This window comes from Cyprinodon tularosa, unplaced genomic scaffold, assembly GCF_016077235.1.
Source record: "Cyprinodon tularosa strain WSP-4 unplaced genomic scaffold, ASM1607723v1 ctg27, whole genome shotgun sequence".
NCBI classification, from domain to species: domain Eukaryota; kingdom Metazoa; phylum Chordata; class Actinopteri; order Cyprinodontiformes; family Cyprinodontidae; genus Cyprinodon; species Cyprinodon tularosa.
Window position 1 is genome coordinate 1,006,045 of NW_024038974.1, and position 25,114 is coordinate 1,031,158.

The 25,114-nt window shown below is 38.6% G+C and overlaps 1 protein-coding gene across 1 annotated transcript; it reads left to right on the top strand.

The window, feature by feature from the left end:
- The first annotated feature begins 4,166 nt into the window (after positions 1 to 4,166).
- On the top strand, positions 4,167 to 24,874 carry cenpi (centromere protein I). Its single transcript, XM_038289600.1, has 20 exons — positions 4,167 to 4,428; positions 8,100 to 8,237; positions 8,793 to 8,911; positions 9,121 to 9,228; positions 9,946 to 9,994; positions 10,156 to 10,202; positions 10,712 to 10,801; positions 10,890 to 11,021; positions 13,953 to 14,096; positions 15,565 to 15,685; positions 15,953 to 16,047; positions 16,143 to 16,260; positions 16,426 to 16,490; positions 17,055 to 17,164; positions 17,555 to 17,690; positions 18,980 to 19,104; positions 21,466 to 21,514; positions 21,869 to 22,087; positions 23,174 to 23,215; positions 23,356 to 24,874. Exons 1-20 carry the CDS (start codon positions 4,269 to 4,271, stop codon positions 23,452 to 23,454), a joined length of 2,166 nt encoding a protein of 721 aa, XP_038145528.1. The 5' UTR covers positions 4,167 to 4,268; the 3' UTR covers positions 23,455 to 24,874.
- The last annotated feature ends 240 nt before the right edge of the window (positions 24,875 to 25,114 follow it).

The following is a 25,114-nucleotide window of genomic DNA, read 5'->3' on the forward strand; positions in this document are numbered from 1 at the left end:
ATAAAAAAAAAACTAAAGAAAAGGGCAATACATAAACAATACGTAAAAGCCTCTATAAACGCTGCTGGCAGTGGCGCAATGGCAGCCATCTTGGGTCAGACCGCTGCTGTCAGAATGTATAGAAGGCACCTTAGATCTCATTTTGATCACATGGAAGACAAGTAAATATAATATTTCAATAATCTCTTACATGTCACAACCCCTTAAAAGAAAAAAACTAATTTAAAAAAAAACTGTTCAGTTAGATTACACATATACAGTGGGGCAAAAAAGTATTTAGTCAGCCACCAATAGTGCAAGTTCTCCCACTTAAAAAGATGAGAGAGGCAGGTAATTTTCATCATAGATATACCTCAACTATGAGAGACAAAATGAGAAAAAAAAATCCAGAAAATCACATTGTCTGATTTTTAAAGAATTTATTTGCAAAATTTGGTGGAAAATAAGTATTTGGTCAGTTACAAACAAGCAAGATTCCTGGCTCTCACAGACCTGTAACTTCTTCTGTAAGAGGCTCCTCTGTCCTCCACTCGTTACCTTCATTAATGGCACCTGTTTGAACCCGTTATCAGTATAAATGACACCTGTCCACAACCTCAAACAGTCACACTCTAAACTCCACCATGGCCAAAACTAGAGAGCTGTCAAAGGAGACCCGAAACAAAATTATAGACCTGCACCAGGCTGGGAAGTCTGAATCTGCAATAGGTAAACAGCTTGGTGTGGAGAAATCAACTGTGGGATCAGTTATTAGAAAATGGAAAACATACAAGACCACTGATAATCTTCCTCAATCTGGGACTCCACACAAGATCTCGCCTGTGGGGTCAAAATGATCACAAGAACGGTGAGTAAAAATCCCAGAACCACACGGGGGGACCTAGTGAATGACCTGCCGAGAGCTGGGACCAAAGTAACAAAGGCTACCATCAGTAACACACTACGCCACCACGGACTCAAATCCTGCAGTGCCAGACGTGTCCCCCTGCTTAAGCCAGTACATGTCAAGGCCCGTCTCAAGTTTGCTAGAGAGCATTTGGATGATCCAGACGATGACTGGGAGAATATCATATGGTCAGATGAAACCAAAATAGAACTTTTTGGTAAAAAAAGAGAATGCTGAGTTGCATCCAAAGAACACCATACCTACAGTGAAGCATGGGGGTGGAAACATCATGCTTTTGGGCTGTTTTTTTTCTGCTAAGGGACCAGGACGACTGATCCGTGTGAAGGAAAGAATGAATGGGGCCATGTGTCGTCAAATTTTGAGTGAAAACCTCCTTCCATCAGCAAGGGCATTGAAGATGAAACGTGGCTGGGTCTTTCAGCATGACAATGATCCCAAACACACCGCCCGGATAACGAAGGAGTGGATTCGTAAGAAGCATTTCAAGGTCCTGGAGTGGCCTAGCCAGTCTCCAGATCTCAACTCCATAGAAAATCTTTGGAGGAAGTTGAAAGTCCGTGTTGCCCAGCGACAGCCCCAGAACATCACTGCTCTAGAGGAGATCTGCATGGAGGAATGGGCCAAAATACCAGCAACAGTGTGTGAAAACCTTGTGAAGACTTACAGAAAACGTTTGATCTCTGTCATTGCCAACAAAGGGTATATAACAAAGTATTGAGATTAACTTTTGTTATTGACAAAAATACTTATTTTCCACCATATTTTGCAAATAAATTCTTTAAAAATCAGACAATGTGATTTTCTGGATTTTTTTTTCTCATTTTGTCTCTCATAGTTGAGGTATATCTATGATGAAAATTACCGGCCTCTCTCATCTTTTTAAGTGGGAAAACTTGCACTATTGGTGGCTGACTAAATACTTTTTTGCCCCACTGTATATTCAGTTTAAAAACTATTTAAACTGAAACTGGATGAAATATATACATACAGTTATATATTTTGCAATTCAATATCAATATGATAAACACGAAGTTTTATATTAATATATTCTAACTATAGATACGGTATATTTAGATGGAATATTATTTTTATTTAGTATTTCAGGGGAGTGGTGGCCTAGTGGTTAGGACATAGAGCTTGGAATCCAGAGTTTCTGAGTTAAAGCCCCACCCCCACAGACTCCCACTCTGGGTCAGTTAGCAAAGACCCTTAACCCCACATTGCTCCCCGGGCGCTGCACCATGGCAGCCCACTGCTCCCCAAGTGCATGGGTTAAATGCAGACAGTTATTTTAATTGCTCTGTACATTTTTATGACAATAAAGTTAAGGATTGCTTTTTGATAAGGAGTAATATGATCAATACAGGAAACTTTGTTGTAATGTTATTTACAAAAGGGCAAAGTTATAATTTAGTATTTTTATTTATTTTAATGTTAATTTCTATTTATTTTTTTGCATTGTTAAGACTTCAATAATGAGCAAAGTCTAGCGGATGTGTGGCATCACCTTAAGCCAAATTTAATAAATTTTTCATGGTTCGGCACAAATAGAAAATCAAGAAGTCATTGACTTATAGCAAATTAATAATTGACAAATGAAATCAACTTTGACATTTCTGTTGCACCTTTACTTGACCATAATATCACCTCTCTACAACTGAAGCCCAAAAACTGGAGTCCAGGCTCAAGCAACTATTGGAGCCAAATGGATGGAGGAGGGGGAAAAAAAAAACACAGCCTACTTCTGTAATCTAAAAAATAGGAGCCAAAAAATGCTATCAGATCATTGTTAATTAATTAAATGAATAGAACAGAATAGAAATGGAAACCAACATTGAGGAAACAATAGCAACAGAGATATATACATTTTATAACAACTTATATACCTCCAAACTTTAGAACCAAAATGTCTGTCCTTTTTTAGCCAGATTGAAATATGTATTCCTAAAATTTAAGATTACCTCCTACAATGAAGCAAGGTGTTATTATATCAATCCCTAAACCAGAAAAAGACCCAAGACTCATTGAGAATAGAAGACCTAGCACACTTAGAAACTCAGATTATAAATTGCTAACCTACATACTGTATTTACCATGCGACTAAAAACCTGGAATCTCAAATATTGTTTGAGAATCACAATCTGGCTTCTTGAAGGAAGATAAATCCACAACAATATTAGATTAGTAATAATGAATTTAATCAAATATAGAGACGTAAATAATGATGCTGGTTTTATTCTTTTTTAAATTTTTGATAAAGCATTTGATTCTGTAGAACACAGCTATTTGTTTTCTATACTTAGATATTTAGGCTTTGGAGAAAAATGTGTCAATTTAATTAGAGGTCTATATCATAACATCAGTAGTTGTATAATAATTCCTAAAGGTACAACAGCTAGATTTAACATTAATGTTGGTATTCCCCATGGTTGTCATATTTCCCTATATCTGTCTATTTTAGTTGCAGAAATCTTTGCAATCTACCTAAAAAAACTGTGCGGACCTGGAAAAAAATAGACATCTTTGTAACAAAATAATCATTAGCCAGTTAGCAGATGACACTACTCTTATCTTGAAAAATAGCCGTCAAATCCCTATAGCAATAGATCAAATGTAAATATTTTCAGAGGCTTCAGGGTTTCACTAAATAAAAAATAAAAAAGTTAACTACTATTCATTCATTACACAACCCAAAAAGAAATATTGAACATCCCACTTAGATCTAAAATTAAATACTTAGGAACTATTATAACCAACAACCAAGGCTCAACTTTTAATATTGAAAACATAACCAACAATGTATTTCCAAACTTAATCCATGGCTTCAACTTGACCTTTCTATATTAGAAAGGTCCAAAATGGAGACTTTGTCAAGATTGATTTATTATACTTGCATTATTGTTGTCCCAAATAGCTAGATTAAAACCTTCCATCAAATGAACATGAACTTTTTTTGGAGAAACAGATCGCACTACCTAAGAAAAGATTACATAGTGAAAGAATTCAGAGATCGTGGTCTGCAGGAAATAAGAGTATGAGTGCCAATAAACCAACGAAAATCAATAATATATATATATATATATATATATATATAGAGAGAGAGAGAGAGAGAGAGAGAGCATCCCCATCCATACTCCATTCAAGTAGATGGCGGTAATGCACATCAATAAGTTGCTTGCCAACCGCCATAATAAAAAAGAAGTAGAAGAAGAACGGACTACAACTCCCATGCAGCACCTTACAGGATGGATGCTACTGCGCATGCGCAGGACAAACGGTCGGCGCGGAAGATTTGCAGTTTGAATGGCTAAGTCGGAGCTGGGGAGGGGATTGTGTTTTTAACTGGTCCAGCAATGTAGAAATGGCTAAGTTGGTAAGCCTGTCGGATTCGGACCTTTCGGCTTCTAGCGAAGAGTCGGTGTCCAGTCGGATACACAGAAGCCTGAGACTCGCAGAGCAGGAGAAGAGGAAGAATGAGGCGGAGAAGCCGTTTGTTCTGGCCCTGAAGTACTTCTCTGAGGGTAGGTCCCACACAACGACAGTTGGATTAATAGTCATCTGAATGAGTCCGACATTCTTCACAATACAGTCATAAACGTTTGGTGGAAAAAAAAGAACAATAGGGATTAAACAATTAAGTCATATTGTGGACATAAATCGTCTTTACCTATCGTCTGGTGTATTAGCGTGACGCAGAGCTAACAGACTCTTCTTGTGGACTGTAAACATGTTACAGATGTTCCTGTTTCGTTAACTTCATTCTATTTTCTCCTCTGTCTTATTAGAAGGATTAAAACAGAAAGTTCATTCTGAAAAAGGAAAAAGAGGCGTGAACTCTTATAAAATGAGAAACAAAACATTTTAGTTCACAAAATGTGAATAAATAGATAATACAGTTTTAAGATTACCAAGCTTTATGTAATGTCTAAAGGAGAGGATAGTCTATTTGATATATTTCTGTATTCCACAGGATGCAGTGTACATGCATCTAAATGTTATTTCAAAGTTTGGCTTTTCTTGGTAAACAAATAATCCCATAAATTGTTTTGCTCAATCTCAGTAATCGGTGAAAAAAAAATAAAATAAACATTTTTAGAATTTTTCTTGCCCTTACAGCAATCAGACTCTTACAAAAACAAAGTCTTCCACATGCAGTGGGTACGGAAAGTATTCAGACCCCTTTAAATATTTCACTCTTTGTTTCTATGCAGCCACTTGCTAAAATCAATAGAGTTCATTTCATTTATCGTTGATGTACACTCAGCACCCCATCTTGATAGAAAAACCCCCCAAAATGTAGAAATTTTAGCAAATTTATTAAAGAAAGAAAAACTGAAATATCATATTTTCATAAGTATTCAGACCCTTTGCTTTGACGTTCGTATTTAACTGACATGCTGTCCATCTTTTCTGAGACTCCTTGAGATGATTCTCCTCATTTGTTGTAGTCCAGTTTTGTTTAAATAAACAGATTGGACTTGGATTAGGAAAGGCACACGCCTGTCTATATAATCCAACGAAAATCATGTAAGGAACTGCCCAAGGAGCTCAGAGACAGAATTGTGGCAAGGAACAGATCTGGCCAAGGTTACAAAAGAATGTCTGCAGCACTCAAGGTTCCTAAGAGTGGCACAAGAGTTCACAGTAGCCTCGATAATCCTTAAATGGATTAAGTTTGGGACGACCAGAACTCTTCCTAGATCTGGCCGTCCAGCCAAACTGAGCAGTTGTGGGAGAAGAGCCTTGGTGAGAGAGGTAAAGAAGAACCCAAAGATCACTGTGACTGAGCTCCAGAGATGCAGGAGGGAAATGGGAGAAAGTTCCACAGTGTCAACTATCACTGTAGCCCTCTATTTGTTGGGGCTTTAAGGCAGAGTGGCCCGACAGAAGCCTCTCCTCAGTGCAGTGCATATGAAAGCCTGCACAGATTTTGCCAAAAAACACATGAAGGACTCCCAGACTATGAGAAAGAAAATTCTCTGGTCTGATGAGACCAGGATTTAACTTTTTTGCTATAATTCTCAGCGGTATGTGTGGAGAAATCCAGGCACTGCTCATCACCTGTCCAATACAATCCCAACAGGGAAACACGGTGGTGGCAGCTTCATGCTATGGGGGTGTTTTTTAGCTGCAGGGACAGAAAGACTGGTTGCAATTGAACGAAAGATGAATGAGGCCAAGTACACATATACTGGAAGAACACCTCTTCGAGTGCTATAGACCTGAGACTGGGCAGAAGGTTCGCCTTCCAACAAGACAATGACCCTCAGCACACAGCTGAAATAATAAAGGATTGGCTTGGGAAAAACTCTGTGACCATTCTTGACTGGCCCAGCCAGAGCCCCGACCTAAACCCAATGGAGAGAGACCTGAGAAGAGCACTGGTCTTAATACTTATGACGATGTGATATTTCAGTTTTTATTTTTTAACACTTTTGCTAAAATTTCTACATTTGTGTATTTTTTTTTACTATCAAGATGGTGTGCTGATTGTACATTAATGAGAAATAAAATTAACTTTTTTTTTTTCATTTGAGCAAATGACTGCAATGACAGAGTGAAAAATTTCAAGGGGTCTGAAAACTTTCCATACCCACTGTATGTCATTTACTGTCGCCATAATCTTTGTCTCTCATCACAGGTTCTCTATTAGATTAGACAGCATTTTGCAGAGTTAATAGAATCTGCATGAATATCAACAGAAATGGTCTAGTTTTAGTTTTTTTATAGGAAAATAGAAAATTTGCATATGACAAGTCCAATTTAAAAGGAGTTTGATGTAAACACACCACAGGCCGCCTAAAAATTCACATTCAGATCAGTGCAAGTGTTCTATAGCTACTGTCACATAAAACATGATAAATATTAAATGCCAATCCCTGTACTGTGAATGGGAGTTTGTTCTTTTAAAAAAATTAGAACAGCAGCAATGGCAGAATTACGATGTGAAAATATAGGCCCTATATTAAATAAAACAAAAACATTTCCGTTGACTCAATTCATGGTACCAAACTTGACAAAGTATTTAATGGGAATTTGTTTGTGAACAGAATTTTAATCAGGCTTTGATCTTGTAATTAATCCCGTATAGATATCTGACCTTTAGCCGGTCTGGTCTTACCTTTGCATTTATATTCTAACCAAACTTGGTTGAGTTGTTTAAAGGTATTGTGGGGGTTTTTCTCTAATTTTTGAAAAGACTCCACTCCTCCTCTCCTCTCCACTTTAAAATAAATGCGCATGCGAGAACATGCACAAGCCAATTTCTTACCGGCTTGTTTTGTTTGTATGTAAAATGACCCGTGAAGATGGACCAGCTAAAAGAGCGAGTCTGCCAAGAAGTGAGGAAGTACCCACACCTGCACGACTGAAAGTCCGCATTGGTCCAGTCACCATTGTTGTTGAATGACCTCCGTAACCTGAAGAGGAACACGCCACGCTCATAATCCTAGCCGGTTTGTGATTGTCCCACTTGCGTTGTGGCATAGAATAACATAGGGAATCCCACGCTTCAAAATTGGGCTTAATCATAAATATCTGCGTCATATCTTCGGCAAGCTAACTGCAACACGCTGCTGCAGGGGTATACACAGCTCTATACTTTGTCCTAACGTCCGACCTAACCCCTCAATTTCTTAAATCACCATATAGAGCAGGGACTTTATAGCAAACTCAGGTAACTTACCGTTCGGACAGATGATCACTTCCTCGTTGGTCCACTGCACGATGCCTGCACCATCTTTGTTGTTAGTCGTCGCTGTCAGGTAGCGGCAGCCTATGGCGACAGCGGGCTGCTGTGACAGCAAATCACATAATGCTGTGCTGGGACAGCTCTCCGCGCAAAGCATTCCAGGAAATATCTGCCTCTTCTGAGGCCTTTCTTTACTTCTCGTACACTTCATAGACACTTTTTCTCTTATGACGCTCGGCCAGAACTGCGCTGAGAGAGGTGAGCTCCAATTACTCTCTGAAACCAATCCTAACGGGACAGGAATGTAAGACAGCCTTACATAAACATATCACCAGAAGGATTGACAATTAGGAGGACCACTTATTTAGATGATCCACACAGAAATAAAAGATCGTCCTCTATATCTTTAATTAGGTCATGTTATGCTATACAGTTAAATATTAAAACTTTCTCTTCTTTCATATCTATATGTCTTCCTTGACTTTTTCCTCTTTCTTTTAGTTGAAGTGGGGACTCCTGTAGTCGGGAACGATGAGTTTGAAAACCACCTGGCACAGGTGGAGAAGGTGGCATTCAGCAAAGGACTGTCCCCAGAGGCCATTTCTGTTATGCTGGAGTTCGCTATGAGCCTTCGCATGGGTAAGTCTGTCACTCAGCATCTCATTGCAACTTTATCATTTTGGCCATTTTTCCTAATTACATACAAATCGTAGGTATGTGATTAGGAAATATTAGTATAACGTCAGTTAGTATTTTGTTATTGAATAGACCTTTTCCACGATTTATTCCATCAGCAACAAATTTCAAGTACTGCCTCCATTTTTTTCAGTTTTATTCAGACCATTGAGGGAAAGAGGTAGACCCACACGTCGGTCAGTCAATATTTATGGCCAATATCTGTTTCAAAAACGGGCCTGAGAAATTGGCAACTCGTTTTAGGGATTGGTTGGATTGATGTCAGAATGATCGTTTTCCAAATCAGCCTTAAAAAAATTGAATTGATCAATCTCCAGTTTGTACTTAAATCCCTTATTATGTAAAAGGATTTTGGTTAATTCCCCAATCAGTGTCTTTTAGTATGGCATTTAGAAACTTTTGCCTCTGTTGTGGAAAATGTCATGTTTATTAGTCGGGCATCTGTTCACCTACACTTAGAATTAACATTAGCACCTTCTTCTGGTTTATTATGTGCAGGGAGCAGTCCATGTGCGCGAGTACTGAAGTGTCTGATCCCTGACTCGGTGGTGCCACAGGAAGCTGTTTTTCGAGCCGTAGTTTGGCTCAGTGTGGGGAAAATACCCATCAGCACCCAGGTTTGTGACAAATCCAACATGTATACATATTAACATCGGAATTGTGTTATTATTATAGGTTACACACCCTTTTTTTATTCCTCAATAAGTATGTTGGAGCAAGATTTCCTGTTCTTTTGATTGCAGGTTGGCTAAATTCTTTCCTCAGTTAGTTATGTTTGGTTGAACTTGTGTCTTTTTTTTTTTTTTTTCCTCCATGACATCTTTAGGTACTGTTTATAAAGTGGGTGTTGACTGTATTTGACATGATCGATGCAAAGGATAAGCTGCGAGCTATATATGGCTTCATCTTCAGCTTCATCACTGATGAAAATCTGGTATGTGACTCGTATTCTCTTCATTGATTTATCATAATACTCAGAAACGCTTTCAAGCTGCTGGGAAAAGCAGCCATGTTTTTTTTTCTTTTATCATGAGCATTTGGAATCCTGAAACTTCATATGCTTGTCAGACTGAGGTTTTGGTCATTTTTATTTTAATTGAAATAAATTACTTTAAAAAATTCCTACCAGCATTTCTTTTCAGACTAGAAGAAATAATTAGCACTGATTAATCTGATGGGGTACGGTATCTAAAGGTAAAAGTGATGATAGAGAGGCCCACCAGCTTAGGAGACAAGGAACTAAATCCCAGTTTTTTTTTGTTTTTTTTTTTTAAGCTGATTCACCTTTTGAGAGGTGAAAAGAGTCACACTAACGGGGCTGTTAAAGTCACCAGTGTAGGGTGGATGACTGGCCCTACCCTCTATTCAGCTCAGTGTCTTTCCTGTTTAAAGGTCGAACATCTGGCTATCAATACCAGCTTGTTGTTTAGTTCGCTCTTCATCTGAGATGCAGACTAGCGGCACCTCTTTTATTTAGTGTTGGTCTTTTTCATGCTAAACCTAAATGCACTTTTGACTCCTGTCTTATGCCACATTTCATTAGTATTCAAAAGTTGGAATTTCAATCATGGTTAATGTTAGAACAGGTTTTATGAGTGTGTGTATTTGTGAAAAAAGTGACATTTTCTTCTTCTAATTCCTCTTTTTTTAGTGCCCTTTTATCTGCCACTTGTTGTACCTGTTAACCAGAAAAGTAAATGGTAAGCAATCTATCCTCACATTGCCAATATTTGTCATCTCATAATTTCTCCTCTCAGTGTCCCTAACATTTCTATAGGTTGTACTGACAGTAGATCACAAAACGAGCTTAAATCCGAAGCAACAAACAGTTATTAATTAACTGTGCATCTTTTCACCATAGTGCGTGTCTTCAGAGTCAGGAAGCTACTGGAACTGCAGTCTAAACTGGTAAGCTTCCCAAATAATTTCACTGATATGGAAATGTTGGGAATTTTTGAATTTGAAATTCCTTCCTTCCTAAATAGGGCCTCTAAGTTTGGTTTGTGTTCAGGTGGAGTGTAAATAAAAGCTACAAGTGCCCATAGGGAGCTCAGACTAACCAGCAGGGCTCTGATCGTTTCTCACATCTGCTTTGAGGGCAACTCCTCAGTTACAAGTCACAGTTATTTCAGAGCAAAGCCATGGAGGATATTAGAGTTTAAGATCAATAGCAGATTTAACATAGAAGGTCCAGGGTAATTCCTAGGTAATTCTATCTCCTGTGATAAATCAAGCTGAGGATGAGGGAGGATTTTTTGCAACAAAACAAAAGTTCTGCTTTTATCCTTAGACATTTTCCTCAAATTTATAACCATACAGCATTTTGAAAAGTATTCATATAAAAAAGAGAAGTGAATGATGTACTGAGGGAATGTGAAAATATATTTTTATGTTGTAAATCTTTGTCACCTCTCTAGGGAAGGCAGCCGTATCTCCTACACCTTCTTTCACTTTATAAAGTGTTTTGCCCTGAACTGGTGACGCTGTCCATTCCATCCCGGATGAGGGTTTGTATACTTGTTACCAATTTGAAGCTGTTTTAACACTTCCTGTCTACTAGGTGATTAAACATAAGTGTTGTTTAATTTCCCACAGAGCGGGTTTAAGAATCACATCTCCCCATGGAAGTCGGCTTTGATGGCGCTCCAGAAGAGGGGCAGTTTGCAGGTCGCCTCCAGCATCAGTCTGAACTTCACTCTCAAAAACAAAACCGGCTCTCGGAAAAGGGTGCGTTACCCAGCACATCTTTCTCTGTGTTTGTAAACGAGCTAGCTTTGCAGCACTTGAGTTGTTCCTCCAGTATCGCTGCAACTTTTAACCTCACCTCAGCGACTGTAACAAAGTTCGTCTAGATGCTCATATTATTTAGTTTGTATCTGATCATCGTGATCATTATTGGTCACAGCTAAATGTAAACCCCAAATACAGCTGCTCAGAAAATGACACACATACAAAAGATTTATAGACGGCTTGAAACTAACCTCAGCAATGTTAATCTTGACCCTGATTTGAAAACAAAATTCTAATTTTACATCAGATGCATTCCAGAAGCCATCTAGATTTTTACCCTTCTTTTTAGGCTGTGGTTATGCCTCTGTGTTTGTAGCAGTTTTCCCTTCCACCTAACTTACCACCATTAAATCAGTCTGTCATCACCAATTTATTCACCATGGCTTACCTTTCTATTTCAGATTTTTACTGACAGCTGTCACATTAGGAGTCTTTCACATGATTTTGTCGACTTTTAACTGTTCTGTATAAAAAAACAAAACATTTTTCGTTGGTCTTGGGTAAGAAAATGTCTACTTGCCGAAAGCAGTAATGCTCAAAATGACCAAAGAAAAAAAAAACATCTGAATCATATGACTCTCTTTCATGAATCATAAGATGAAGGTAAACAAACAGAATATTCCCCAGAGGCTCATTAAACAGAATGAAGAGTACTTCATGGTTGTGATATTCTGGGTTTGAGATAACAGAGGTTGCTTTGATCTCAGGGGCCACAAAAATCTTTAAAAAAAACAATCCACTGGACTTGTTTTCCGAGTTTGAAAACATTCCGCTTCCCATCTTGGAAGCTTTTTCAATTTAAAATGTCAGGAATAGCATTAGGGCTGCAACAACGAATCGATAAAATCGATAAAAATCGACTTTTAAAAGCGTTGGCAACGAATTTCATCATCGATTAGTTGTGTCGCGCGATTATTGCGTCATCCGCCGCGCCGTCATCACTGCCTCTTGACTGAAAGAGGAAGAAAAAAAAATACGGCAGAGCGAGTCAGCGCCGCAGGTGCAGTGTTGCCAACTCCGCGACTTTTCAGACCCCTCCAGCGACTATTTTTCAAAAAAGCGACTAGCGACAAATCTGGCGACTTTTTTCGGTGTCACTGGCGGCTTTTGGAGACTCTTACGTGAAAGCATGCATGTTCCTACTCTGCCGTGGGGCGCCTCCCCCACCCCAACCGCGTTTTCCCGCAGGAGTCCCTCTCAGTCAGAGCCTCAGCGTCCAGACTGCAAATGAAGCGCGCATGCACCGGGATTGACGGCGCAAATTGATCACAATAATTAAAATAGCCTGCGCTTTGTAAAGCGAAAAAAGTGATAACATGCAACTTTTTTCAAAAGAAATTAACATGGCATGGAACCACCATGTTTGTTTGGTTTTAAAGTGGGGAAACGTAACGTTAGTTTCTCAGGTAGCTCATCTGATGCTTTCCTTACCGTGTTAGTAGGTTACAGACAGTGATAAGGTTGGCTACTTATTTTACTTTTAATTTCATTTGAATTAGCTTAAGCAGCGTTTATATTTACTTTATAAATAAATTAACTTGCAAATTATGAGGGCAAGACTTTTAAAGTTTAAATCTTCTGGCAAAGATAAAGTAAAGATGATCCTGCAATTTATAGAAGTAAAGCAGAATAAAATCCAGCAAGATCAGTAATATGTCAATTAATTATATGCCACATTCCCATGTAAATATCTGTCTTTGGAGGATGTGTTTTTTAGCACCCCTAGTTCTCTCATTTTTATTCCAAATACAATTTATAATTTGAATCACAGGGCTATTTTTATCTCTATGGTTCAGTATTTTCTCAAGTAGCAACTTTAACTGCTGTACTTTCCTGTCTTAAAAGGCAGTACTCTTCTAGTCTAAAAAAACTCATTTGTTGAAATGGGGGGCCTATTGTTTGAACCCCTTAGAGGCTTTTAAAAACAAAAATGTCTTTTTTTGCGCTTTATGAAACAAAGTACCCTATATTTTGTGGATGTACAGCTACATTTCTCATGTAAGTTTGCGTAGTTTTAACACAAACATTTATTTTTCATATTGCACCAGTACAGTTAATGAGCAACCTGTACTTGTGTGCTTGTTTGTTCTGTCTAAAATGTTTATTTTGGAATAAAGAGGTTAATATAAAAAATATTTTTTGTCCGATTCATCGATTAATCGAAAAAATAATCGTCCGATTCATCGATTTTTAAAATAATCGTTAGTTGCAGCCCTAAATAGCATTGAGTTCATGGTATTTGATTTGAACAGCTTTGTTCTAAGAGTATTGAAGAATAAAATTGAAGCAAACTCTACTCATTTCTGAACCACAGCTTATATCCTGGCATAATGGGACGCCACGCCTTGCTGAAAGCACCAACAGAGTGTACATAATGTTTACTTTGTTATATTAATAGATTCAATGCAGTGGAATAAATGTGTTAGCCGTCAAATGGGAGCAGTTTCATTCTATTTGCACTATTACTAAGACTCAACTTTTTTTTTTTTTAACCAGTGGCTTAAATTTTGGAAACACCTGTGTTTGTTTTTTATTTTGTCTAAAGCTTTCTGATAATGTGTATGATGGTATTTTTCCTCATTGAATAATAAATCGCGATACCCAATTTAACATTGGTAAACCACCAGTTGTTGATACAAGATTTATATTTAAGGTGTTCTGTTGTCAGAAAATTATAATGTGAAAAGACGTGGGATAAATTATCTATTTTTGGTTAATACATTTTTATTAGTTAAATCCTTTATGTTTAAAGACTGAATGGTGACATCCATCTAAAACTAAATAATCCAAATATTAGTCAATAACGTGTCTAAAACTTTAATGAAAGTTTATGTAAAGTAAGAATCGGTTTCTCTGTTGCTCTTACAGAGACACAGGCACCTGGAGCTACCAGAGTTGAGCCGCGTCACCAACACTGGGGTGAATACGGAGCAGACCTCCAGTAGGAAGCTGGTCCCCCTTGTGCAGATCCAGTCTTTTGAGCAGCTGTTGAAAAACATGCATCAGATTGAGGTATGTGTCCCACTGTCTGTCCATCTGTCCTTTTCAAGGATGGAAAAGTTCCCTATAGTTTAAATATTTTAACTTGACCATTGAAGAGATATCTGAACTAGGAAATGTGGACATTTTAGTGTGGAAATAAGAGATTTAGAGAACTGACTAAAGGTTCTCTTCTTCCCTCCATTGCTCGCTTTATCAATCACTGAGTTGTGTATTTAGACGTTTAAAAATGAACTAAAAACACTAAAGATAGAATTATATTTGATAATTGAGAAAATATTCTGGATCCCTGACAGTAGAAAGTGAATTTTAAGACAGAAGTAAACTTTAGGAGATACATTTCTTCTCTTTGTTGTTGCCTCTTTTGGGAATATCATTATTAAAATACTTTAAATGGGCATGCTTTGCTCTTAAAGCAAATATCAGTTATGCCATTTTTGAATCAGTTAGGTAATTTGGAGTCCATATAAACATAATAGTAGAGAAAATCAATTGACCAAGAGTCCTCTTTAAGCTGTTTTACACACATTCACCTCAGCGTGAGAAATCTAATTCAAACAGAAGCAATAATGTAACACAGGAGCATGTGAAGCAACTTGTTGGCCACATGGTGGCGCTGTGGTACTGTCTAATCTGGATTGTTGGCACAGGTGGCCCTATGGCTGTAATTGTTTTATTAGATTAGATCATAAACCTGCTTCATGGGCTCTGTGGCTCCCATTCACTTTGCTTTTATTTATATATACACACACACACACACACACACAGACTTATGTATTAAACAGACACCATAAGAAGCTGATCCATTCTGAAAAACTAAACTAAAATGATTAAATGTTAATAAAATGTTTAAATGTGTGTTTTCATTCTCATAAATCTGGCTCTTTGTTCGGACAGCACGCCAGAGAGCCCCTCCACTTCTAAAAGAGAAGCTAAAGTGTTTGTACTTTGTCATGTTTCTGAAGGAATCGATGACTGCAATCAGTCGCCTGTATAAACCAATTCTATTGACAAATGATCACAGACTCTACCCTTCATCCCTCCATTTCTACAGTCAGGAGACAAATAGTGTTTTTCTTAGTTTAATGAGACATCTGTTGAGATGCTCAATCGTGACCACTCGTAGTATTTCTCCTTTTTGTTCAAGTTTATCTCTAAAACTGGCAACATCCCCATGTTGAGAGGCAGCTGCTGTTGCATCATTGTATACCAGTAATTAGAGCATCAGTGGATGTGCACATTATCTCTCCTTCCCCTTCATGTAAAAACAAGAACATTGTCATTCCTAATGTCCAGCAGGTAATCATGATCATAAAGTAAAATGAGGGAGCCATTTCCACAGATGAGCATTTTAATGTGATGTTTGACTTTCTGTGTGTGTTTTTTCATTTGCATCTGCATTGCTGTCTGTGTTGCGAGGATGTGATAATTAAGCCCTCTCTGGGTTTCCTTTTTTTTTACCTGATTTTACCTCCAACAGCTGCCTGCTCAGATGGGCTCTCTGCTGGGTTCCCGTCTGGCTCTGCAGTACCTGGACTGCGTGCAGGATGAGTCTGCCCTCCTACGCCTCAACTTCTGGCTGGGCTACGCTCTCCACGAAGGTAAATGAAACGGGAGGTAGGAGCAGGGGAGGGGAAGTTGCTAAACTGCTGTGACATCCTCTATGGGGGGAGAGGGTTTCTCTCAAAGCAAAGACCTTGAGCTGAACTACAGCGAATTACTTAGTTTGGCATATCAAAGAGAATTCTTTTAGGAGGCAGTTTAAAAAGTGCCGTAGGGTTCGTACTGAATCTCCTGATGGTGTTTTTTTTTCTGTCTGTTTGATTCCATGAATTCTCTACTTTTTTTTTGTTGCTGTTTTTGTTCAGAATTTCTATTCTGCACCGACGGAGGAGCCGGCCAGAATGCAGAAGAAGCTCTCCAGTTTTTAAACAAGCTGCTCTCAGCACAGCAGTTCCTGCAGGTGAGCACTTCATGTCATGTGTTCATCGCTTCCCGTTGCTAAAACCTCTCTAACCCTAATTTGTTTCTTAAATAATACCTTTTTGTTTTCATCAGGAGGGGTTTCACAGCTCTGATGCTTTCCTCTACAAATTTCTCAACATTTGGGATGGATCTCTGCTGCGTCCGCAGATCCTCGGCCTTCTGAGTAACATTCCTGTCATTCCCAGCTCACGTGAGTGTCAGAATGATAAGCTAAATGCTAATTTGGAATGTTTTGCTTAAAGGGACGGCCTTTCACCTGGTATTTAGTACTATGAGGCAGAAGTGAGGGGATTTTATTAGAAAATGTCTGAGTTATGGGGCAGGAACCTATTGTGACATTTTCTTTTCTGTTCAGAGATCGAAGTACTTCTGTTTGAGCCTCTCATGCAGCTCTTCTTCACATCCTCGCTGTTTTTTAAGGTATGTTTTCCCATTTTTTGGCACAACCTTGTTAAAACTTCAGGGCTTTTGCACATTCCGGGGAATATCAGGAATTTTTGTGGGTCTTATACAACCTAAGGTGGTTTTACAGAGTTTTTCCTATTTTCAAAAACTCCATCCATCCATAATCTTTTCATCAATCCATCCTTTCATCTGTTAAGGCAATGATTTCTAGATTAAATTGTCCGTTAATTCCTCCTACCACTCTTCCCTTTGTGTCCTTCCCTTCAACAGTGTGTTAATCCATCTTTTTGTCAGCCAGTCAATTGCTACTTATCTCATCCATCCACCCTGAGCAATCCAGAAATATCTGCCAGAAATTGATTTCAAACAGTACTAACTAAATACTTTAAAATAAGTTTTAAATCCATTCCTAAAAATGTGCAGCAACCCTGAACCATGTCTAAGCTGTTTCTCTATAAGGACTGAATCTTCATATGGAATGGGCAGCAGGGTTCACCTTGTCTTCATTACAAACCTGTACCAGTTGAGAGTTTGATCTGCTGTAAACTCTGTGCGTTCCCTCTGTGTGTGTGTCTGCAGTGTGGACTGATTGAATGTTTAAACAACATGCTGCTAAAGTGGCTGACCTGGCACTCTGTGTACGCTCTGGAAGACGACCTGGACATCAGCCTCCACAGCCACACATCCATGTGAGTTTTACATCCACTCTATTAAACCCCCAGAGGGGTAGAACAACTGGAGCCTTGTTGTGAAATTGACCAATAAACGTATGGGCCCTGGAAACCTGCACTGTTGCACCTTCAAATTTGAAGAGGCAAACTTTGATTGGCATCTTTTTGTAACAATTTGGTAAATCGGTGCATTTTACGTATTGGTTAATTCAACTTCTGTGGCTAAACTGAGGAATTCCTGGCACTTCAGAGCCTGCAGATGACATCAGAGCGATCACTGAGTAAATCTTTCCTTATCAACACCAGTCTGGATAAGTTTTCTCTTGTTTTCTGCAGGGTGTTGGAATGCTTTCAGTTATAGGACTCTTTTTGTGTGTGACTCTTTGCTCTGCTCTCTCCCCTACTCAGAAACATTACCCTGTCAGGGTTCAAGGACTCTGTGATGGACTTGGTTTGCTTTGTGGGTCGGCTGGCCTCCATGGGCCTGCAGCTGGAGGGCTGCCACTCTCTCCTGCTCAGCTTTGTTCTGGATTTCTACGAGACTGTAAGTGAGAGCTGCTAACTGGGGTCTACTTACTGACTTTGCAGGGCAAGACAATCATCTCCTTTAACTAATATGTTTCATTTCTCGCTTCTTTAGATGAATAATTTAAACACAGCTCTTCGGCATCATATGTGCATTAAAGTTTATTTATTTTGGGCAAAAATATCCTAACTTCTAGATCAGGAGGCATTACAATTAAAACAGCAGCGCAGTGTAAAGGTGTTTCCTTATCATTATGGTCAGCTTTTACTAGTTAAACCTGTTATCTATTTGGTTGGTCTTATTGAGAGCTCTGGTTGTAAGGCTGAAAACAGACGACTTGTTTGTTTTCTTGCTAATTACACGTTTAAACATAAATAGAGCACGTTCACTGACTTATATTGTACAGCACTGGTTTAATGATATACCAACTGTTAATAGAAGTAGTTAACACCTACAGCTCCTTTTACATCAGAGATTAAGCTATTTTCAAGTCTTTATAAGTGAGGGAAATATACAAGAATTTGTTTGTTTTCTATTATGATTCATTCATGTCATCAGATATTCAGTTGCTGATTAATTTACATTTTTAATTCCTGAGAACTCTAAATATATTTTCTATCATAGTCTAAATAATATTGGAAGGGAAAGTGTGTCAGACCTCTGTGAGCTGGAGAAAAAAAGCTGTAGAAATAAGGCGGAATAAGACAGGAAAACAAAATCTAAAGATGTTTTTATTTCGTTGGACTTGATAGTTAGAAAAATCTACTAGAACAAAACTTAAAGATATAAATTGGGCAAGGCAAGTTTGTCTTGTACAATTGAGTGCAAATCCAGTTCAAAGTGCTTTACATGAATTAAACTGTAAAATAGAAGATAAATAAAAGCAAGTAAAGATGAACACATGATAAAAGCAGACAGTGGGACCATAAAATTAAATAATCTAATGTGAATAAAACTGGAGCATATTGTTTTCCTACACATCAGTCACACACAGGGCTTTATATTTAACACGTAAGCATTGTTTGTATGCATATATCACACACTGCTATCAGCCTGTGTTCGCTAAGTTGTTTGGCAGCTCAGAAAAAAGTGAAATCCCTTTTGGTTTTCTAACTTCCAACTGGAGCCTGATTAAACTGGATACAAGACAATGTCCCCATCTGAGAACTGACTTTGAGCTAAATGGATCGCAGCACTATTTGGCTTTACATCAAAGAACACATCAGAATGTAGGATACTTCACAGACTCGTGGCGAAAGCTTTGTTAGGAGTATGAACTGGTGCATCAATTCTCTCTTCTTCCTCAGGTGTGTGACACCTTCCTGAAGTTTGGCCTTCCCCTGGTGGTCATGCCTCCTCCGGGCGTCTTTTACCCCGCTATGTTTGCCACTGACCCGGTCAGTTTGGACAGACTGGCCTACATCATGAACAGGTTTGGGCCCTTTTTTTTTTTTTCTTTCCTTGCATCTGGTGGAAGCTCGTTATAAGTGTTTTTGTTTTTCTTCATGAACTTTTCCACATTTATGGAGTTATAACCACAGTTTTCCAATATTTTACTGTTCATGTGACGGATTAGCACAAAGTTGTTGTGCAGTGTTGTGAAGTTTAGGGCGAAAAAAATCCTTATTTTTTCATCTTAAGGGTATCTCATTATCAGCTCTTCATATATTTATAGAAAATACAATTTAGACCATTCTTCTTTTTAAAAAGGTCAGACAAAGAGTATGATCCTCTAGTTTTTCCCATAAATTCATATTTTTTAGGTCTGCACTGATTCTGTCATGAATATGCTTTGACTAGGGTTGTCAAAAGTATCGATACTGAAACGTTGTATCTGGATACAATACTCGTTTTTAAAAGTATCGATACAGTGCCACCTCCAGTGGCACCTGTATTTATTTATTGTATTTTATTTATTAATGAAAATATTTCTGAAGAATTTTGAGGTCTTTGTTTTTATTCTTGTGGTATCGAGTATCGAATATTTTCCTTAGTATCGGTATAGAGTTGAAAAGTTTAGTATCGTGACAACTAGGGCTGGGTACCGAACTTCGGTACTTTTATGGTACCGACCGAAATGCTTCGGTTCTACAGAGTATCGAAACATGCCTCGTCTTTCGGTACCAAGTTTCGGTGATTGGCTGGAACACTTAAGGTGATTGCGTCATCCAGGAAAAATACACAGGTGGTCACGCCCACAGCCAGGGTTCATGTGTATCTTTTGTGAACTGGTTGCAGCGTCGCGGAACCCCTTTAAAATGCCCCCCAGGTCAAAAGTGCGGCTTCACTTTATTAAGACTGATGCTAATAGTGCACAATGCAATACATCGTGCACGGAAATAATTTAAGAGCAGAAAGTCGCTCTGTGTTTGACTGCAAGAAGAGCGGACCGCAGCCAGCGCGACCATCCTCCTCTCAGCAGCCCGTGGGCAGAGCAAAGCCAGAGCGGAGTGAATCATGCTGCTTTCAAACTGGACGCAGCAAGAGCAGCAAAATCTCGTCTGCTGCTTCATTTTTGCTGCTTGTACCAGCTTCTGACGCGCTGCTGAAGAAGCTTTGCTGCTCTGGCTGCGCGGTCGCAAAGTGGGTCAGACGCGCGTTGGGCGGAGCTACTCTATCCTTTATTTGCCTTGCAGCTATATTTGCTGTGATCAGTGGGAATAAAGTAGTTTTATTATGTTTTTAAGTGGGAAAATCCACCTGAAAACGTAATCAGTGCAGTCAGTTCATCCTGCCTTCAATATTTCTGTCGGAGCCGCTCAGACCCCCCCCATACCAGCGGTGCGCTGTCAGTAGGATCCCATTCAACGGGCTTGTTTGTCAGACATGGTAATTTTTCTAAAGGAAAACTGCTAAGTAAAAAGGTCCTCACAATGTAACAGTGAATATTAGACACTGAATTATTTATTTTTTTATGTAAGAGGAAAAATGTAAATGGAAAAACAGAGCTTAAAATAAAACTCAAGATTTGTACTTTTTTATGTTGTGTAATTTTCTTTTTTTCGAATTGATATTATAAAACTGGTATCGAAAAAAGTATCGTTCAGGAACCGGTATCGAAGTGAAGGTATCGGTATTGGTACCGGAACCGAAATTTTTTTAACAATACCCAGCCCTAGTGACAACCCTAGCTTTGACTTGAACTATTTGATTGTTCCTGTATCCATCTTCTACTGGCTCTGACGTTGAAGAAAAATGATCCCGCTCCTTTATGCTGCCACCACCATGTTACACCAAAGGGGTCACAAACCCATGACCTCCAGGCTTCAACTGATCAGAGCCCCTTCCTCACAGAACAGCTGAAATCAAACTGTTTTGTCAAATTCAAAAACCTTTTATCATTTCACCATAAGGCCCCCATAAATTACATTCTGACTGGGGTTGTAACATGACACGAGTTGAAAAATATCTATATTTATATGTAGAATTAAAGTATATTTTTTACTCAATGATATATCATAAGGCCATTTGGATTGGATTTCTATTTAAGGAGGAGCCATTGTTACCTTAAAATAATTCTACAGTACTTTGATTGTTGGTAACAGTGGTGAAGTATAATAGATGAGTTAGCTCTCAGTTGCATCATCATTAGCAATTTAGTGATAAAAATAAATTTTTATACCAAAAAAGTTTCTAAAATATGTAATTTTTTAGAGCATCATCTTTGTTGCCTGCAAAAACTATTTACTAATTGTATTGTAATCCCAATAAAACCTGCTATATTATTTTCTCTTATTCCTGTTTGAGCCTTGGAGGGATGTTTAACCAGAGATTTCTTTTCTGTTTTCTGTAGGTACAAAATGAACCTGACGTCGGCCAAGAGTCAGGAGAAAGTGACCAGTGTAAGGAAACAAATCTGTGGATCACAGCTTGTATGGCTTATATTTCACTCAGCTGAGTTTGGTGTCATTAATGCAGCTGTTGTTCTAGAATCCTGGGTAGATGTTTTATATTCAACAAGTCAGTCCCGCTTTTCAGGGACCCGTCTGCTTAAACCTGATAACTTTAATCTCTTCTCAGATGAGAATTTAATAATGTTTATTTCAGCACATGTGTTCCTGTGAGCTCTGATTTGAAGCAGGTTTACCTCTGCTGGTCAGCTGGCCTGCAAATGCCTCTGGAACATTTTCGTAAGGAAAAAATGTAAATGGGAAGTAAGCTAATCACCATCCATCTGTGCGTTTTCCCTTCCTCAGCATGCCTTTCACATCAGCCGTCAGACTTACCAGGAGTTCAACAACTACCTGGCGTTTATGGTCAACTGCCTGTGGAACTCCAGCATGCGTTGTCCAGAAACTGATATACAGCTTTCAGAGGAACTGCTCGAGAAGAGCGTCGTCCCACAGCCCTGGACACGCTTCGACCTCATCCACCACCCAGCTTTCATGATGTACGCTGTGGAGTTTCACCAGAAGGTTGGTATGCTTCATTTAATCTGAGATCCTGTTTAAAGAGACCTGCTTCACAGCTCAGGCTCCACAATGAGCTTCTGAAAGTAGAGAATTGGAATTCAGTGTTTTTGCGATCTGCACAGGTCTGGAAGTGAAAGTTAGGAATACATCGTAACAACTATCTTAAAATGAGTAAAAATATCTGAAATTAAGTGTGTTTACCCCTAATTTGAGTGGGTAAATAAGATGGAATTAGTATTTTTACTCTTTAAATGTAATTGTGTTTTCTTGTTTTAAGTGTAAAGTTTCTTGTTCCATTGGCAAAATGTTTTTTCACCTCCTTAATCCAAGAACAAACGCAATCATTTTAAGAAAAAATTAACTATCTAGATTTAGATTTTTTTTCCAATATACACGTCCACCAGATTTTATTCCTTGTCCCACTCTAAATGTTGTGCCTTTTTCTGTTATTTCTATCCTTTGATTCCTTCTTCTCATCTTTTTGTCCTTATGTCCCTTTCTTTCCCATATTCCTTTCCTTTTATTTCTCCCTCAATTCCCTCCTTTCATTGTTTCCTTCCCATTTTTTCTCCACTCATCTTCCTCCCCTCTTGTTTTCTGTCTTTCATTCTCCCTTTCTTTTCCCTTTTCTCTCTTCCTTGCTCATTTATTTCCATAACTCTTCCTAATCTCCTTCCTCAGTTCCTTCTCGTATTTCCCCCAGTTTCTGTTCTTTGCAGGTTGTAAAAATATGTGCCCTAACTGCAATATTTTCCGTTTTAAATGAACTACACTTCTGGAACATGGAGTTTTTAACATGTAAAATGTGCAGGAACCCTGACAGTTGTTTTGATAAATTAGCATGCAGGCTTGGTGTGCACTTTACCAAAAAGACCTACAAGCAAGACAAATGAGGTTTAATGTATCCTTCAAAGATGAAACATTAATCCATAGGGATTTTGTATTATTAATGGCTGCCCTTTAAGGTCTTTAATAATACACATACACCTTTTTAGGAAGGGTTGGGCCTCCTACAGCTTTTGAAGCAGCTATTTTGTGAGATTTCCCACAGATTTCTGTCACTGAATATTCATCTTCTGTCTTTATCAGTGTTGGCCAGGCAGAAAGGACATGGACCTTAATTCCATCAAGGTATAACAGAGTTTTTCTTTTTTCCCCATATTCTTTGCTTATTTAAGACTTCTTATGTAGTGTTAGTGCACATCATTCATGTATCTTTGATCAAACAATCCTTCAGATGTTTTTGATGTGACTCCTTGTGTGTGTTTCAGCAAGCCAAGCCATGGAGCTGGTACCTGGAGTTTCTGTTCACCCAGGGCTTTGGTGGCCTAAAAGACTTTTTCCAGAACAACATCAGCCGACCGGTGTGAGCAGACAATGGGCATGATGGCGTGACACAGGGGCAAGAGCTCGACTCTGCGCAGAGCAAAAAACAACCACTTGTATCTTAAGGATGTTTTAAAAGACATGTACAGTTTTACTCTTTTCCTCCTCCATTTCTTTCAAGTGCTTTTTTAATGTACATAGTTTTATGATGCTATGGCACAATGAGTTGCTTATGAAGTATTCAAGGTGCCATGCAAATAAAGTGTTTTTATAGTTTGAATTATGAAGTTTAACCCCAGAGAGACTCATATTTATTCAATTCAATCAGTTTATATAGCGCCAATTCTCAACATATGTCATCTCAAGGCACTTTACAACTAGATCATACAGTCAGACTAATTTTCTTGAAAGCAATCCCTCACACCAAGCATGCTTGTAGCGACAGTGGAGAGGAAAAATGTCTTTTAACAGGAAGAAACTTCCAGGAGAATCAGGCTCAGTGTGAGCGGCCATCTGCCGAGGCAGACTGGTGTTCAAGTAAGCAGACATAGAATAAAAAAAGCAGGAATACAAAAGGCAACTGTCCATCAGCTCCACAGGCGACTCCACCCAGGAAACACACAGCCAGGCAGATGAGCTCCGAGCTAGCTTCCATGTCAGAGAATGAAGCAGAGCACATACTGGTAGTCACAGTCGGAGAAACAGGACTACACTGAAAAACAGGCCAAGCTCTGACATCCACAAACAAAAGTGTTGATGGCAGCATTACAGCTGACACCCCTCCAGGATGGTGTCACAGACAAACGGGACCAGATGAAGCTATGATGAGGAAAAGAGTATAAAGTTAGAGATTGAACAAACAAATACTGTAGAATGGGAGAATTGAGAAGGAATGATGAAAAGGGGTCCCTATCATCCAGCAGTCCAAGTCTATAGCAGCACAAATGCAGAAAATAGCTTAGGAAAACGTAAGCATTTTGGATGAGGTATAAGAAAGGTAGAACCAGAGTGTGGCCCAGGAGAAACTTTTAATTATGAAGTAAATGATTTTGGTCTGAAAGATTCTAGATTAATGAGATATTTAGCACTAGAATACAATGCCAACACAAGAGGCTTGGTTAATGGAAAAAAGGAATTCAATCGATGTGCTTAATGAATGCCCAGAAACAGGTTCCATTGTTTTATAGTTTTCTTCCATAAAAGCATAAAGACCATGGTGCTGGTGTGGAAATCACTGTAGTTCAGAAACAAGCAGTAAAAAGTGTTCAAGAAATGGAGATTCCATCTTCATCCTGTGCTCATAAAATAGAACTGGAATGCAAAACAAGAACATCATTGGGCTGATAAATATGCATCCTTTAAATATGCTTATTAAAATTACTGCAGGAGAACATGGCAATCTTTATTTCCTCTGATGTTTTGGGTCTGATTCTATAAAATAAATTTTATTTTGTGCTGTTTGCATAATTGTGCAATTAGGTCATCTTAGTGGGATAGTCATATTCTAACATGTAAAGATTTTAACTACTTCGTAGGAACCCTTAGAATAATCCTGGGTCTATGGTGTAAAGCAGCTCATGTTGTAAGATGTAATATATGAATCCTAGTGTGTTTGCTCTAAGAAACCCCAGTATATGAAATGTTTGTCAAACTGCTCTGCATCTTTGTTTTAATCACCTTTATTTGACATTGCTGCTGGATGTG